The sequence below is a fragment of the Myotis nattereri genome, assembly GCF_964212035.1.
Source record: "Myotis nattereri genome assembly, chromosome: 3".
Classification (NCBI taxonomy): domain Eukaryota; kingdom Metazoa; phylum Chordata; class Mammalia; order Chiroptera; family Vespertilionidae; genus Myotis; species Myotis nattereri.
The window spans coordinates 138,170,781-138,189,130 of NC_138077.1; the positions used below are offsets into that span (position 1 = coordinate 138,170,781).

The window sequence follows — 18,350 nt, forward strand, 5'->3', positions numbered from 1 at the left end:
AGGCCGGTCTGGGCTGTTGGAAGTCGGAGGAAAACATTTAAAGAGCTGGGAAGGAGGGAGACAAAGGTGCCCGCGGAGGGCTCGATGCAGCAGAGAAGCAGCACGCTCTGGAGGCCAAAGGTGGCAGGGCCGGCGGGATGAAGGACACTAGGGGCTGCTGCGGGCGCCCTGCTCTGGGTCTCCGCGGCGGGGGGCCCAGGAGACAGGAGGGAGGTCCTGTCTAGCGGAGCCTGCGGCGGGAGACGGGGTTGCTCCGCAGCTCGGGGGCGGTTCGGACAGGGTTAAGACCATCACCTGCAGTTGAAGTGCGGCTCGGATGGGAAGTAGGAAGTGCCGCGCCTGAGCTTCCTGTATAAATAAACGCCGGGCTCCTGGCGCTGCTGCTGTTGCTGGCGAGCTGCGCCCCACGCTCTGCAAGGCTCCCGGGCACCGCAGCAGCTCCCGAGGCAGGAGGCGCTCGGTGATAGGTCCTCCTCCGCCGGCCCGGCAGGTCCGGGAGCCCAGTGCTGCTACAGCCCTGCAGAGCGCAAAGCTGTCAGCTGCAGAGCCCCGAGGACGAGGGACAGAGCGAAACGGCTCCTCTTCCCGGGTGTGCGGGTGTGCGAGCTGGAGGCTGCCGAGAAGCCCGGCGGCTGAGGACTCGAGCTCTTCGGCCAGGTAGGTCTAGCTGGCTTTTCCAAAGCTGCAGGCATTCCAAGACCCGGGGGGTGTTGGACTAAGAAAAGGGAAAAGGGCAAGAAACTACGATACCATGGGTTTTAGCGTTATGTCCTGGGTCTCGTGCGTCAACCATACAGAATTGAATTCACTCTGACTGCCTTTAAACACCTGTTAACTTTTAAAAATAGATGCCTTTGTAAAGGTAAAAAGAAGCTAGTTTAATTTCTACTAAAACGGTCCACCGAATGCATTGGAAAATTCAAGGTTAGATCAAACCTCCCCATGTCTTAAAGGGAGACCAAAAGTTGGCATTGCCTCAGCTGTTTACCTTCTGTTACTTGGAAATGCACAGCAATATGTTGACACACACAGATATTAACAAGCTGTTATATTATCTATGGGTTCTTGGCCATACATTATGCAGATTGTTTTGCCAGGTAGTTGCTGATAAAACAAAGCGAAACTCCGATCTTATACTGCTGTGCTCAAATTTAAGTTAAAATGAAACTGGCTCCTGCTGCTTCAGCAGAGAAAAGGTATTTTAGCTTACCCTTTCCAGGGTACCTTTTGCTTTTGTTGTGAGTTTCAGTGATTCGGCTGTAAGTCTACTCCTGATGCCTGTACTTCTTACATTCAGGTCTCTCAGAAATGAATTCTTTCGGGGAAAATGTTCTCTCCCTTCATGCATCCACTGTAGTCACTCACTTTCTCCTTTCTGCCGCACATGGATCTTATCAAAACATTAGCTGGGGCTCCTAACAGGACTCTCTCCTGCTTCTTCTAACTTGGCACTTCTGGATGTGTATTTGAATCTAGCCAGGTATGAATTAAAGAAAAACGTATCTAACATGTCTGAAGCAGCAGATTGGGGGTGTCTAAGCAGAAGCAAAATAAATGAACTTTGAGATGACTCAGTTTTTAGGGTGTGGGTAAGAGGAAGAAGAAACCCAGCCAGTCTTCACTGAGTTGCTGGCTAACGAGAGTATTAGGCTGCTGCAGCTTTCGCTGCCATGAGCCTCTCGACCCCCCGTGCTTTTCACCTCAGGTTCCTCTGCTGGTTCCTCCTTCTCTTTACTCTGTCCTCCCTTCCCAACCCTGTCTTCATGAGGAGAAGGGGGCGGAGGGAGGAAAAGAATGATAGCTATGGCAGATCCACAAAGCCATTTGGAGAGAATTGTACTAGGAAATCCAAGGCCACATTTTCTCCCAACTCCTCCTTCCTCTTGCACACCTGTGACTGGTATTTTAGTTTTTTGTAGTGGCATAAACTGCGAACAATAGGAAAGGAAAAAAAAAGAAAGGAAACCTGTTTTGAAAAGTAGCCTCTGACTAATGGAAACGGCAAACTTGTATAGAGAATGTAAAAAAGTATTGAGTTGCTGAATTGGGTTGCTTGGCTTTTTATTTAAAACAAACAAATAAAAAACTCAACCAAAAAGTCCCCCAAACCAATCACCCTAGATAACTTGCTCCTACACTACTACTGTGCTGGAAGTGAGGCTTAAATGTGGTCAAACACTGTCTAAACTCAGAGTTTTACAAATATTTACAGTCATCTATGCCAAATATCTCTGTACTGAGCCCCAAGAACATTCTCAGCATTCAAAAGCCTCATTCTCATGAATGGTTTCAGTTCATTGGCAATTTAAAGGCATTCAGGCTTCCAAACTAGGTCAGTTTAAGACATGTCTTTAAAAAAAATTAGTTATTGGGTCTCCCAGGTTATGACCAAGTTTTCTCAGTCAAACTCTACAGCAGAGAGAGAAGTTATGCTCTATCTGGAAAGGAATAAAAAGCTTATTTTGTCTTTATAGGTCTACATTTAGCTTCCTGGAAACTTGTTTTCTCTCTAATAATATGAATACATTTAATCTGAGAAAGCATATTTACATTTTTTCTTCCTGAAAAGTAGTTTCAGTATTTTAGATGTTTAGAAACATTTCGAAGGAGACCAGAATCATTTCTATGTAGTGTTTCTACTAATTCTGGCTTGTGTGTTGCCCCTGGCCTTGCCTAATGACATTACTTTCTTGTTAAGTGAGGTGTGCAGTGTTTGAAATCTCCAGTTTGAAGTAGAGGTCAGGAATCATGCTGAACCCAGATGCTGATGGAGAGACAAAGTCCAAATGGTTTTGGGGCTAAACTTACTTTGTGCAATTGATTATTTTGGAGATGGGAAAGGGGCCAAGCTGCCCGGCAAGTCACGCTTTCCGCTCTGGGCTGTGCTGAGTAGGTGTCTGCAGTCACTGCTCCTGAGTGCTCAGACTTTCTTTCAGGGATGCCTGCCTTAATAGACAGAAGTTCCTCAGCTACAGTAAATTATCAATATTTTCAGTGTTTGAATTGCTGGGAGTGAACAGAGATGAGAACCAGGCCTCTAATATTTTCTTTCTCCCATGTACATTCAGAACACTTATCTACTGTAGTATTGAGTGCCTACTGTTTGCCAGGTGTATGCTAGGCGCTGAGGATATAAAGATGTGTAAGATGGCCTCTGGCCTGAAGGAAGTCACATAAGCTTGGAAGTGACTTTGAACTAGAGTGGTAGTTCTCAATTCATGTTGTTTTACCTGAGCATGAAAAATACTTCGATGTTTGTCATCTCAACCATGGTTTCTCTGATATCACCTGAGCATTCAGCCATTTGAAGAGTCATAACAACATCTATTTAATTATTTTTATTTTCATTTTTTTTCTTTTTTAGGTATATGTGGGGGAGTCTTGTACTAATTTTTACTTTATGTTTTTTAAAAATATATTTTTATTGATTTCAGAGAGGAAAGGAGAGTGAGAGAGAGATAGAAACATCAATGATGAGAGAATCATTGCTTGGCTGCCTCTTGCACCCCCCCCCCCCCCCCCTGGGGACTGAGCCTACAAGCCAAGCATGTGCCCTTGACTGGAATCGAATTCAGGACCCTTTGGTCCACAGGCCGATGCTCTATCCACTGAGCCAAACCGGGGCCTAACTTTTATTTTTATTAACTTTGGCATTTGCTATTTACTTGGTCAATTATTACTTCTAAATCCAATGAATCATACTGTAGTAGTTATTTAAAAATGGAAAGCAATACATTAAAGAGAGTAAAAGTAGCCGATGCTTTTGCAACACAGAATGAGAAACTTCTCATGTACGATCAGATCCCTTCCTTGAGTTGAAAGCACAACAACCTAAGTGAGATGCACTTCTCTTATTTATGGCTAGAGCTACCTGATCACATGACTTGTAGTGTCTATTAAAGAACATACTTGTAAAGCCATGTCTCATTGGTCTCTGATTCCTCTGTAATCATGAGTTTGAGTCCTAGACCTTTAGTCAACTGCATTTTTGTCTTTTTTGGAAAGATAGAACAAGATATCTCATTTCTCTGTCTGCTGGACTTGTGGCTGAAGCACTAAACCCACAAATTGTCCTCTGTTTGATTACATAAAACTAACTGTTGACACCCTCCTCAACTAGCTTACTCTTTATAAGTGGGGAGTGGGTTTCATCACCTCTATGTGCCCAGCACCTAACATCTATGTAATTCAGTTCTTTGTGGGTTGACTTTATTTCCTGTATTATTGGTTCCTTAAGAAACCTATTTGGCAAAGACATAAAAAAAAATACACACCCTGCACTTTACTTAGTGTGGGATGGAGGAGATTCCTTTTTCAAACTTGTTTAAAATTTCTTTCTAATTAAAATTTCTATATGCAACTTTCATAGGAGAGGTTACTATTTACATATGCTTTTATTCACTTGGAGAAAAAAAAATTGATTTAGAGATTTGTGCTGTGGTGACTGTAATTTGCTGGTAATGTCATGACCCAAGACGTCAACCCTTCTCTTGCTCTATGGGCCCGCCTGAAATAACACTTCTCCTTGATCTGTTAATTACATCACTGTCTGACCTGCCTTGAAGCGGCATTCCTTCCTGCTCCTGAGCTTTGTTGTTATGCCAGGCAGGGGCAAGAAAATCATTCAGCAGGGCTGTATGAATAATTGTGGGCGGCCAGGGAGCCATGGATTGAAAAAGGGGCGGGCAGGGCACATGGTGTCAGGGAGGGAGCTCCCACCATGAATATAAAGTTGCAATGCCAAAAATATCATTGACCTGAGATTCTCAAATTCATTCCCACCTTCTTTGATATGTTTTTATTGTTAGGAAAGCTCAGAACAGATTTCCTCCTCTTGGGCCTTACCCTGTAGTGATAATGAGAACATGAAAAGAAGGCAAGAAAAAAGAAATGTGCTTTTCCGAAAAAGGATCAGCATTTTTGTCGTTGTTAATACTTGACATCTCAGATGCTCTGTACTTTACAGGGTTTAGAGTTAGTTTATCACAATGTCATGCTCTTTGTTGCCCATGATCTCATCTCTCTTTCCACATATTTCACCTGTATATTTTGTAGGGGAAAAAATTGGATCTTATTATTCTCACCATTAAAGAATTGTAATGGTATGTGATGACAGATGTGTTAACTAACGTTATTATGGTAGTCATTTTACAAAATATACATATTAAATCATTACATTGCACATCTTCAAATTACACAATGTTATGTATCAACTAGAGGCCTGGTACACGAAATTCTTGCATGGTAGGGTCCCCAGGCCTGGCCAGTGATCAGGGCCGATTGGAGCCTTCCAGTTGCCGGCTGGGGCCTTCCTTCCCTGGCTGCTGGCTGCTGGCTGCTGGCCAGGGTCTCCTTCATTTCAGCGCTGCCCTCTGGTGGTCAGCACACGTCATAGCAGGCAATCAAACTCCCGGTCTCCTGGTTGAACTCCCAAGGGGACACTTTGCATATTAGCCTTTTATATATATATATTATATCTCAATAAAGCTGGAAAAATTAAATCTTATTAAAATGGCTGTAACAGACTTTATTCATACCCTGATTTGAAATAGCAAAGTGACTGTCTAGAACAGCGGTCGCCAACCTTTTTGACCTCATGGACCACCAGTGGTCTGTGGACCACCCATTGGCAACTGCTGGTCTAGAAAACAGGTTTTGCTAATATTTAAGATGCCTATACTAATGGAGTGTCTGTCCTTTCCACACACAAAACAAGTTAATAGAGATATATTATCATATCAGTTCCATTTTAGAAGATAATGCTCTTCAAGTTACAAAGTGAAATCTTATTGCCATCCTGAAAACTGATGAGACAAAGATGTTAAAACTAATGAATTAAAGACTGAAGTATTTTTTAGTTTTTAATTTCCTCTAAATGAAGTTTTGAAACAGTGGGGAAGAGAACAGAATTTCCCTCCTATCGCATGAGGCATGGTGATAAACAGTGTTTCTCAACAATGCTGCTACCTCCCAAAGCCCAAGTAGGTGAATATTTACTTCTATCACATCTAAGAATTAAGCATTTCTTGGGTTTGTTTAGTCTAGAGAATAATTTCTGGTCTATTTTTTTTGTTAAATAATGACGAAGTGTCTTCTGTGTGATGCCATATATCTACTCATTGGCCTTGAGCATTATTCTTTTAAAAAATAATTAAATAGATATAAAATATACTTGAATAATTGCATTTCTGTAGCTACTAGTGAGGCTAGGTCCCCTTTTGTTCTTGCCCTTTCAGGGCACATATTAGAACTGTTTTTCTGATATTATTGGATGTGCACTGGTTCATCTAGTCCTTGAATAAGCAGAGAGTGGGTCAAAGATGTAAGCCAGGGGTAGAACCATAACACTGGCCACTATGGAGGTCATCATAAATCCTTGTCTCACTTAATATCAATACTGCTTATAGCCCTGGCTACTCTACCAGCCAGCTGGTCTACTCTCCATTCCAGATTGTATTTAGGGTAGCACTTCAGCAAATGGCTGATGAATGTCTGCACTCTATTAGTGAGTTTTTGAGTCACCAATAGCTTCTATTAAGAACATAAATCAGCAGCTAAATAAATCACTGTATTGGGCAGAAGCGCCAAGGTGAATACAATGCTGATTTTCAGATTGTGTTGAGTGGAAGCTGGTTGCCTGGCATGCCATTTTTAGTTGGTATTGGGAGAGCTTTCCTAACAAGGTCTTTAGATTGCTTTCTCTTTTTGCTCTATTAGAATATTGGCTTCCTGAGAATCTCATGATAGAAGGCAACTCTTTAGCTGTACTTTCCCACCACCTATCCTTCCTGAAAACACTTCCCTTTGTTAGCTCCCTCTTATAGGCATGCATTCATATATTTTATTCCAGCTACCTCACAGGGTTGACTCAGTCTTGCATGAGCATGTACACATTTTTTTAGAGCATTTGTGTATCTCCCTTTCTGTTTTGTCCCTTGTTCTTGAATAACTCTTAGGCTTTCATAGCATAGCCTAGAAATAAGATTTGAGCACAGATCTACTGGATTTTTACATACATTAATATTCTGTTACATCAGTAATATCTAGTTCAGTGGTTCTCAACCTTCCTAATGCCGCCACCCTTTAATACAGTTCCTCATGTTGTGGTGACCCCCAATTTCATTGTTACAAATTGAACATAATTAAAGCATAGTGATTAATCACAAAAACAATATGTAATTATATATGTGTTTTCCGATGGTCTTAGGCGACCCCTGTGAAAGGGTCATTCGACCCCCAAAGGAGTCGCGACCCACAGGTTGAGAACTGCTGATCTAGTTGTTTCATTTTGGTAGCTTTCTATTTCTCTTAGTCTCTTTAATCATGCTTTGCCAATTTATCTAAGTTTTAAAGTTTTGCAGAAGGGTGTAAAAATTCCTAAATAACTAGCCCTGGCTGGTGTGACTCAGTTGGTTGTGTGTGGTCTTAAGCACATGCATGGATTGTGGGCTTGATACCCAGTAGGCAACATGCAGGTGGTAGCTAATCAATGTTTCTCTCTCTTCCTTTCTCCCTCTTCCTTCCTCTCTCTCTAAAATCAATAAAAACATATTTTAAAATTTCCTAGATAACTAGATAAGTATCCCAGTAAAACATTATCCTTTGCAATTATTTTTTTGTGCAATGGAATAACTACTATGATTTTAGGTGGTTATACAGGCATAAATGCATTCGTTAAAAATGCTTTAAATGTTGACTCTCCCATTCTTTGCATTTTTGGAGCAGATTGCTTTTTCAGGCAAATTTCTTATACATCCTATGCTCCCAACACCGCTTCTGAAGTATTCCTTTCTTTGGCAATTCCAATGAAAATGCATGAGGGAAAAAGTGGCTTTCCTGTTCTTTCCACAAGATAGTACTTGCTGCTCATATAATGAACACTGTTGGAGCAAGAGACACTCATAGAATGGATGGAAGTGCTGTCTCGCCTTGCCTGGAAATTTAGTGCAAAACCAGATGCTTTAGGGTGGTTTCCTTCTGTGCACACCCCAGCCATTATCCTATTCGGTGATTAGTTACAGTTAAGCAAGTGATAATTTTACCACTTCTGACCACTCACCCCAACCCTACCATTGATTTTAGAAAGTTTTAACCTGAAGGCAGCTGTCATCTTTCCCCCTCCCCTCCCCTCCCCTCCCCTCCCCTCCCCTCCCCTCCCCTCCCCTCCCCTCCCCTCCCCTTCTTTCTCTGCTGAAATTCTTTTTTTCATTGGGTCTGTCATACCCAGTAAGAGGTTCAATCACATTAGTAACAGTGGTAAAAATAATTATAAAAGTTACTGTTTTAAATCAAGCAGGAGAATAGAACATTCAAGTGACTTTCTTATTGTAGGTAAAACATGAAGTATGAAGCAAAATAAGTTGAACAAGAATGAGTTATGGGCTCTCTAGAAGGAAGACTTTTCTTGCAAACCGGAGGGCAGTGGTGCATTGTCAGTGTACCTATGAGCATGTGGTCGAATGAAAGGGTCAGGAGGGATTGTGAGTGTGTTGCCAGTCTTCCTGTGGGCACCTCCTCTGAATCTCATGCCATTTACTAGTAGTGTTTCTACTACTGGTGAGTTTCTACTATTGGTGGTTTCCTGTTGTGGAGACTGGTAAATCCAACAGGACATACCAGTAAATGAAGAAACACAAGTAAACTGTTTAGCCAGCCATTCTCAAACATCTCAAGTGCTCTCTAATAATTCATTAGAGAAATTAGGATTCTCCTGATTATTGCTTAAAGAGCTTGCTTTCTAATAAATCAATGGTGAAAGGGTTTCTTATTTGATACTCTTTTTTTTTTTATGAAGTACCCACCATGTGTCATTCATTTTTAACATATTCTCTATTGGTTTTACCCAGAGTGAAAACCAAAAGTCTGTTTTTCAAACTGTATGGTGAAGCTTTTAGCTTCTGTGATGGTGCCTGGGGGCTGCTGAGGGAAATGTCAAAGGGACCTGGCCTGGCCTCCCAGCATTGCTGCAACCAGCATGCGTCTACATTATCTCTTTTATACAGTGATGGTTTACTTATGATTTTGTTTTCATAAAATTCCAACGTTTTAACGACATTTGAAAGCTACCACTTTAGGGAATTGGTGTTATTGTACACAGTAAAATAAATCACTTCTTTTTGAAGAATTATTTTGGATTGTTCTCATCTCAAAAAGATGAAATGTGTGATTCTGTCTTCTCTCTCACTGAGTCACAGGTACTGCCCAGATTGGAATGTTTCAAAGTTCTTCCCTTCCCTTCCCTTCCCTTCCCTTCCCTTCCCTTCCCTTCCCTGCCCTGCCCTGCCCTGCCCTGCCCAGCCCTTCCCCTTTCTTCTTATTTTTAAACAAAACATGTCTCTATAAAAAGTTTTTATGTCAAAAATATTTTTATGTATAAAAGTATTTTTTAAATTTATATATATATTAAACCATTTTATTGAGGTCTGATTGACAGACAAAAAGCTATACATATTAATGTATGCAACTTGATGAGTTTGGAGATAAGATTACACCTGTGGAACATCATGATGCCTGTATTTAAGAATACTGTATTATATACTGAAAAATTAGTGAAAGGAGTAGATCTGATGTTCTGTGTTCTCATCACACGCACACACACACACACACACACATACACACATACACACACACTAATGATAAATAAAGAGGGTAGGAGGCAACTTTTGGAGATGATGGATATATTTATATTTTTATAACTGATTTTATGCTATAGGCTTGTAACTCACAAAGTAAGGAGTAACAACTTTAGTATATAGTAAAAAACAAGATTATGTTTCAAATGGCCTCGATTAACATAATTTCTAGTTCTGCCTTCCAAAGAAAACTATTTCTAAGCTATACCTTCTCAAAAGTATTCAGTTATGTCTTTGTTTTTTGAGAACATTACAAATTTGGCCTGTTTAAGGTATCCTTCTTAAAAATAATGTAGATTGAGACTGAGAAATTGATTTTCTTGAAGAATACCTTGATCTCTTGTTAGGTTGAAACAACAGGACTTATCTCTTCACAACAGCTTTCCTCAGATGGCGAAGAAGTGTAATTGACATTGTGGTGTGGGATGGTTCTGGCCTGTGTCATTTCCCATCTTCCCCTCAGGAAGTATTTACAGGCTAGATTTCTTGTTGTTTGACTTGGGATTTGTCCTTTATTGGGAGGAAGATAATTCAGAATATTTTGTGTAAACAGTGTTAGGGAAACAGAGATGAGAAAACAGCAGTTGAGGGAGACTCATGAGCTCTGTGTGCTGTGGGGAGTATTGGGGAAACAAATGGGTTATAGTTTTCTAAGCATAGACTGGGAAGAGGTAACATCATTCATTTTAACCCCTAATTGACCCTAAAGAGATTTTTTTTAAACTTCAAAGTCCTGAATTTGATATTCAGGTTGTTTTGTATTTTATTTGCTCTTAGATGATAACTCATTCATAGTTAATCTAATAAGAACATTGTGTCCTGAACCTTATTGGGTCTTTCCCAATCATTAATTAGCATCCTGTTTATTTTTAATCAAGACATCTATTGCCACTCAGGGAGTAGGGGGAAAACCTTGAGTAGTAGAGTTAGTCATTGTTAACTATTTCTGGTTTGACATTAAGAAAGTCAGTGCAGTTAGATATCATAGATTATGTCTTTCCAACTGATCCAATTTGTTTTCCCTTCCATTGTTTTAGTATTTTATACCTATACATTGAGACATCAGGCACCGTAGTGCTATGTAGTAAATGCTGAACATGTAATTTGTTTTGCCAAAAAGTTGGGAAGAAAAGGACTGGTTCTCATACGGGAGAGTGTATTTATAATTATTTCTATGGCAGAATCTATATCTATATCTATATCTATCTATCTATCTATCTATCTATCTATCTATATATATAAGCCTAACGATTCAACTGTCTGACCGGTAGCTATGACATGCAATGACCACCAGGGGGCAGATGCTTCGAATTGTAGCTATGACACGTACTGACACCAGGGGGCAGACATTCAATGAAGGAGCTGCAGAGTGACAGCAACTTTGCAGAGTGCTCTCTCACATTTTGGGATCCTTTGGGGGATGTCAGACTGCTGGTTTCGGCCCCGAAGGCCAGGCTGAGGGACCCCACCTACCGGAGGGACCCCACTCACTCCGCAGATATCCTTCGAGCCCTGGCACTGCCCCAGGTGCAGCCAGCTGGGGAGGGATGCGGGAGGTTGGCTCCAGGGTGTATCTGGCCTGTCTCGCCCAGTCCCACCCCACGGGCCACCCTCTAATTAATTTCCTTTCAATGTGTACAAATCTGTGCACTGGGCCTCTAGTTTATTATAATTGGCTGTACTCTGTTAAAATAGTAAGAAATTTAGAGTTTTGCTTTTATTTAATCAGAACATGAAATTTCTCGATATGATATAAACATGAATGTGCAGGAAGATTATTTTTCACAGTTATTTTACTGCTTTAAAAGATATTCTGAATAAAAACAATCTAGTGGAAGGGCTTTAGTTATCTCTTACTTTTCAGTGTAGAAGTATCATTTCCTATACTTATGCTATGTGTGAAGACAAATTTTATTTTTGTACAATTTCAGTGAACTTCTGATAGCTGTAGTCATGAACTTTACGTCTCTCTCTTTCTCTTCCTCCTTCCCTCCCCCTTTTTACTTCTCTCTCTCCCTCCTCCATTCCACCACATACTATTCACTTGTGAGGCAGCTCTGGTATAATGGACCAGGTACTGGGCTTGGTCTCAGAGGTGTAAGTTTGAGTTTTGCTCTGCCATATACAAGCTCTGAGGACTTTGACAGATACTTAACTTCTTAGGACCTTAATTCATCTATAAAATGAAGGAAATAGTCATTCATGGTTGCAAAAGAGTAAATGAAATATTGCACATGAAGAAACACAACTAAATACTAACACCTTATTGAAATTTTTTTATTAGAGTAAAATATACATAACATAAGAGTTACCATTTCAACCATTTTAAGTATATCATATAATGGCATTAAGTATATTTACAGTGTTGTGCAACCATCACACTCTCCATCTCCAGAACTTTTTTTTATCATCCTAAACAGACAGAAACTCTGTACTCACTTAATAATAGCTCTCTACTTCTTCCTCCCCCAGTTCTTGGTAACCACCATTCTACTTTCTATTTCTATGAATTTGACTGTTTTAGGTACTTCATATAAATGGAGTCATATAATATTTGCCCTTTGTCTCTGTCTAATTTCACTTAGCATAATGTCTTCAAAGTACATTCATGTGTCAGAATTTCAGTGCTTTTCAAGACTGAATAATATTCCATTTTATGTTTATACTAGAGGCCCGGTGCACGAATTCGTGCACCAGTGGGGCCCCTTGGCCTGGCCTGTGGGTTTGGGCTGGAACCGGCTCTCTGACATCCCCGAGGGGTCCTGGATTGCAAGAGGGTGAAGGCCAGGCTGAGGGACCCCACTGTTGCATGATAGAGCCCAGAGAGGGATGCAGGAGGTTGGCCAGCTGGGGAAGGATTGTGGGAGGGCTCCAGGGTGTGTCTGGCCTGTCTCGCTCAGTCCCAATTGGCCAGACCCCAGCAGCAAGCTAACCTACCAGTCAGAGCATCTGCCCCCTGGTGGTCAGTGAACATCATAGTGACTGGTTGATCAGTCAACTCTCTGCCCTCTGGTGGTCAGTGCACGTCATAGTGAGCGGTTGAGTGGCCTTAGCATATCATTAGCATATTATGCTTTGATTGGTTGAATGGACGACCAGACACTTAGCATGTTAGACTTTTATTATATAGGATCATATTTGGTTTTTCCTTCATTTGTTGATGGACATTTGGATTATTTACACCTTTTAGCTAATGTGAAAAATGCTGCTGTGAACATATGTGTGCAAGTATCTGTTTGAGTTCCCTTTTTCAGTTCTTTTGGGTTTACACCTAGAAGCAGAATTGCTGGATCATATGGTAATTCTTTGTTTAACTTTTTGGGTGACATTCTACTTTTAAGTGTTTTTGGAATCTATTGAATTGATTGTAATGATGTGACTCCTAAATGGAGTATTTGCTTAGAGTGGTCCTTTACTAGTAATTCCTATAGTTTACATGATGGGAGTCAGGACCGTGAGGTCACCTTACATTTCAGAACTTCAGGAACACCTTGCCAAGGTGGCAAGCTTTCTAGCCCATGGTCCTCAGAAATGTATTCCCTGTGGGCTTAGAGAGCATTGAGGGTGAAGATTTGCTTATTGGTGCCCAAATGTGTTGGTTAAACAATAGCTGTATCAATGGATATATTTTCTGCTTTGCACCTTTCTGCAGGGATTTGAGGAGACTGAAGAGGCGGACGACAGGCTGATGGGCTCAGTTGGTAGGCTGCATTATCTCACGATGACTGCCGAAAACCCGACGCCTGGAGACCTGGCTCTGGCTCCTCTTGTCACTTGCAAACTCTGCCTGTGTGAACAGTCTTTGGACAAGATGACCACACTCCAGGAATGCCAGTGCATCTTTTGCACAGCTGTAAGTTTTCCTTGATGCTTTCATCATGAGGATATACAAAGGGAAGAACTGTAAAGTTATAGGATGCATTTCTGTGGCTTACTGAGAAGCCAGGATTGCTACAATATGGTCCTACTTTGGAGAGCAACTCCACATTTGGATCTGTTTCCAAATAGTACCTTGAATGGTAAATTCTGTATTTGCTGGTTTTTAGTATATGTGTGTGAAATTTAATTATTTGTTGAGTAGACAGAGTTTTTCTGTTCTTAAAGTTCTGGCTAAGAAACAAAATAGAGGCATTTTTAACATGCCTCAGCTAACTATCATCCGTAAGAAGCTCATGGGGTATTTTGAATGATGGAGAAATCAGGTAGTAATTTACTGAATTTTCTTGCATATACTTGCTTGAGCATCTCCTACAAAGCACATGGTATGCACTGTTTTACTTTGTCATATCTACTCCTTTTTTTTTCTATTTTCACAATTTGCCAAAGGCTGTTTATCATAATAGAGAAATGCTATAAAAGTCCAGGCATGGGCTTGTCCCTTTCAGTCTGATGCTTGGTATCAATGCCCATGACCTTTATTGTACGTTTCCCCGAAGGTTGGTTGGTTAAGGTATAAAGCTAGGAAACAGACTGATGAGTTCCAAGTGACTATTAGAAGTATGAGCCCAGGTGGTTTACTCAAATTTTCATTTATTCAAATATTTTTTTGAGTTTCTGCTGTGTGCCAGGCACTCTGCTGAATGTTGGGAATATAAAAATGAGTAAGATACTTTCCACAGGGAAGACGGACACGTTGAAGGAACTCTGCTAGAGTCTGGTGAGATCAGGGCTGGTTGAAAGTAACACGCCATCTCACCCCCTGGGGGCAGGGGGTGTGGAGGGGCTTCCAGGTAGCAGTGACCTCCAAGCTGAGGCTTTAACAAGAGATTGCAAACCTGATAAACCTGATGCCCATGGACCACGTCTGGCCTCAATACTCTTTTTTTTTTTTTTGATTGGGAAATTTAAAACAACAAATTTTATAAAATTTTCATGAAAAAGTAGTAAGATATAGCTACTCTGGGCCTGTGTTCATAGGTCCAGAAAAAGATGATCTTCCCTCCATTTATGTACGTGTCTGTCTCCTGTATGTTTTTGAATTGACTGTATTTTCAAACTAAGGATGGGTTGGTGAAGAGTCAGATGAGAAGCGTGCTGGCATCTCAGCATGGCACAGGGGAGCGTCTGATGCCTAAAGTTAGTATTTACCTTTATCTTTGCTTTGGTAGGCCGTGTATGGTCAGGCTGTTAATATTTATTATACAGTCAGTACAGTAGTCACCCAACAAATGAAGGTTTAATGCCCTGACTTGTGAAGGGAGTTGAATTGGTTAGTTACAGTGATCTGTGGTATAATCAAGGGAAATAAAAGAAAGGAATCATTTAGGAAGTAGAATCATTTTAAAAGAGGCATGTTTATTATTAATGTTTACTAAGCATTCTTTTTTTCAACAGACAAGTTATAGTAAAATAAAATTTATTCCACATTTCTTTGTTAATGTAATCAACAAGACACATTTTCAAACTAGTTCATATTATTTTTCTTAAAAAATATTTTTTTAAATCGAGGATTACGGTAGGAAGAAGAAGCCTCAGCCTGACTTTTAGTAAAAAGGAAAGGTACTGAAATCCTTTTCTTATGTTTTGAACTCTAGAATACAAAGATGGCTAAGAATGGTATTTGTTTGTTCATCTATTCAACAAAAATTTAGTGAGCAGCATCCTGTATGCCAGGAATTCTTCTAGGCGCCAGGATTTATCAGTTAAAGAACCAAAACCTGGCATTGATCCTTGCTCTTGTCAAAGCAAGATGTACAATAAACAATAAACATAATGAATAGGTAAGTTACAGTATTGGGTGATAAGGACTTAGAAAAAAAATTTGAGCAAGAGGTGAGGAGTGCAGGGTGAGGGGATGTTACAGTTCTGGTAGGGGCAGGAGAAGGCCTGACTAAGTGATGTTTGTGCTGGTTCTCTCTGATCTTGTCAGTGAGCATTGCTTTATAGGAAGTGAGGAAATGACCTTGTCATCTCAGGGCAGATTTAGTTTCCTTTGGTCTTGCTTTGTTTCTGAATGCTGTGCCTCAGAATGATGACTTCTCTGACTTTTTCACATATGTTTCAGACCCTTGCTAATCCTTGAAACAAATGAGTCAGAAGCAACATTTGGTTCAAGGCAGGATGGAAAATTTTGACCAAGTACTGCTGATGTTTAAAAGCAGGATATGGAATTCAGTTTTTGCTGTGAGATGTAATAGCGCGGCATTCGAGATTGTATATCAACATTGGGTAAAGCATAAACAAGCAAAGGTTGTTATGTCATATTCACCAGAAGCTGACATTGACATATTGTTTCAGTAGGTCTTAGTTCCCAGTTAAGAACAACACAACCACTTCTCATTTCTCCTTCAGCAATTCAGAGGTAGGAGTTAGTACAATTAGATTATGTCATCTAGGCTCACACTTCCTTATTGTTGGGGAGTGCTCAAAAGCAGAAAGTCAATGGCTCGGTATTTTTGGTATCCCTCCAACTTCGGAACTTTTTGTACCTATAAACATTAACCTTGCCTGACTTCCTGATACCCCGTTTCCTATGATCTGCCGAAATAGTAAGCTGCATGTATTTGACTACATTAGAGTCTGTAAATTTGCAATTGATGCCAAACCCACCTGAAATACTACAAGTTTTTATTGTTGGAGCTTTTCTTTTTTAAAAAAATATTTTAAAATGTGCCTAATCCTCCCAGATATTAATTTGCATTCAAATTAAAGTTATCAAATGTGTTTAGTATTTTCAGGGCTGAAAAGACATTTGTGAGTTTTTTATCATGCCATATACTACTAATTTCCAACTCTAAATATGATTGGATGACATCTCCCAAATACTGGCTGAGAAAGACCATGTATTTAAAAAGGTTTCATAGATTTAATCAAGCTCTTTATATATTCTATCCTACTCCTGTTTTCCCTAAGATGTATCCCTGGACATTTATTGTGAGGTTAAATTCTTTCTGTTTCCAAGATCAGTGTTCTCTGGGAGTGCAGAACGGACAGATGTGGAGTGTCTGACTTGACCACTGGATGCCAGCCAGCTCATTCCCTTTCTTTAGGGAGATCTGGCCTTTAAACAGGCATCCCTAACCCGTGTGTTCCATGGACCTCCAGCTCTGTGAAACAGAGGTGCTTCTTGAAGAAAGTGTTTCATACTCAAATTAACTTGGAAAATGGTATGTGTTCTACACCTCTCTTGGAGGGACCTACTGTATATTTGCATTTTAGAGGCTCTGAAATCTTGTGGTTAAGAGGAAAGCAAGGGGACCCTGTTTAACTTCTTCCAAAGCATTTCCATTTGATCATACCACCTTTTTTAGTGGAACACCTATTAACTTCCCTACCACTAGAGCTCTGAAGAATGCTGCTTCGAATTATTCTTGATTTAAATGACATCTTGAGAAAGGAATGTGACAAACATTTAAATAATCCATCAATATATCGAGTTTCTTTTTAAAGGAAACTTACCATGTTCTATTTGTGAAGATGGTTTTTGTTAAACTGTTTGCTCAGCATTAATATACAGAAGAAAGTGTAGTATAAAACGCGAGAAGCTGAATTTACAGGACAAAAATGGGTGTAGCTCTCACTAGCATGACTGAAGTTACCGGGCATAGGTGTATTATGAAGCTAAAGAAATTGATATTTGGGAGTTATGGAGAGAGGTGTTGCAAAATTACTTGTTTTTATGATTGAAGGTTTTTGTAATTTCTGAGGTAGGTTAGTGTACTAACTAATGATATGCAAAAACATCTCTCTATTTCTCTCTGTTCTCTCACACACACAACACACACACACTCTTTCTCACCCCTGTGGATATAAATAACCCAAAAATGAAAATTCAAAAAATTCCTCTTCTGGCATCTACAGCACACTGTTTCAGATAACATCACACAATTATAATTCAAGTGAAAGAAGAAATATTCACAAAAGTCAATTATCAAAGGAGGGCAAATTTGTGGGTTTGCTCCCTTGTGAGCAATATTTGCCTTTTTGATTTATTTTGGAAGCTATTTTCGTCAGCCACGAATTAAAGAATAATGAAAACACAGTTGTTGCTTGTTTTTATAACCTAGATAATTTCACCTGAAAAGAGTTGGTATGTTGGGCATGGCCTATTTACCTTTCAGATTAGAGACAGGATGTGCTGAGCAAAAAGAAAATAAAGTCCAGCCATATTCTCGCCTTTTTTCCATTACGTTTTGTTGGCTCGAAGTAGTTAGAACTCCTTTTACTATTCATTTCTCTGAGCCAAATGGATTTTCCAATGTCTAAAAAAGTGAGAGGAAATATAAAAGTTTTCAGACTAAGCCCTTCTTTTCCTTTGGGCCTGTTGGGTGACCTTTAAGCAAAGCCCACGTATGGCCTGGGAGACATTTCAGTTTGGGAAGATTAGCAGTATGTGCATGTGTGTGCACACGTGTGTGTGCACATGTGTGTGCACGTGCATGTATATATTTGTGTGTCCATGTGCATACCTGTGCACTGACATGGTTGGTAACTTTCAAGTGAAGCAGAGAACCTGTAATGGTTCCTTTCTGGACTCTGATCTGTTTTAGGAGAAAGGAATGCTACTTTTCTGTTTCCCCCTCCATCCTCTCTCCCTGTGCAGCATGGGGATTAAAGTGCAGATACAGAGCTAGGAACACCCAGGCTCAAGTTCAGGCTTGGTCATTTAATGGGGTGTGACTTTAGGTAAAATCTCTGGCTTTTCTGAACCTTAGTTTTGTCACCTGTAGGATGGAAAGAGGTAGGCGATGATAATACTCATCTCAGAGTGTTGTAGGA

General features: G+C 40.2%; 1 protein-coding gene across 2 annotated transcripts in view; it reads left to right on the plus strand.

Moving 5' to 3' along the window:
* The window catches only part of RNF144B (ring finger protein 144B), a 181,888-nt gene that overhangs the window by 109,018 nt on the left and 54,520 nt on the right, over positions 1-18,350 (plus strand). Inside the window, exons 1-2 of one of the 2 annotated variants that reach the window (XM_081085587.1) lie at positions 126-657; positions 13,285-13,485. In XM_081085587.1, coding sequence (XP_080941713.1) covers positions 13,321-13,485 — 165 coding nt within the window. In that variant the 5' untranslated portion in view covers positions 126-657; positions 13,285-13,320. Of the gene's footprint in view, positions 1-125; positions 658-13,284; positions 13,486-18,350 lie in introns of those variants that run through there. The other variant, XM_081085586.1, reaches the window with a different exon arrangement.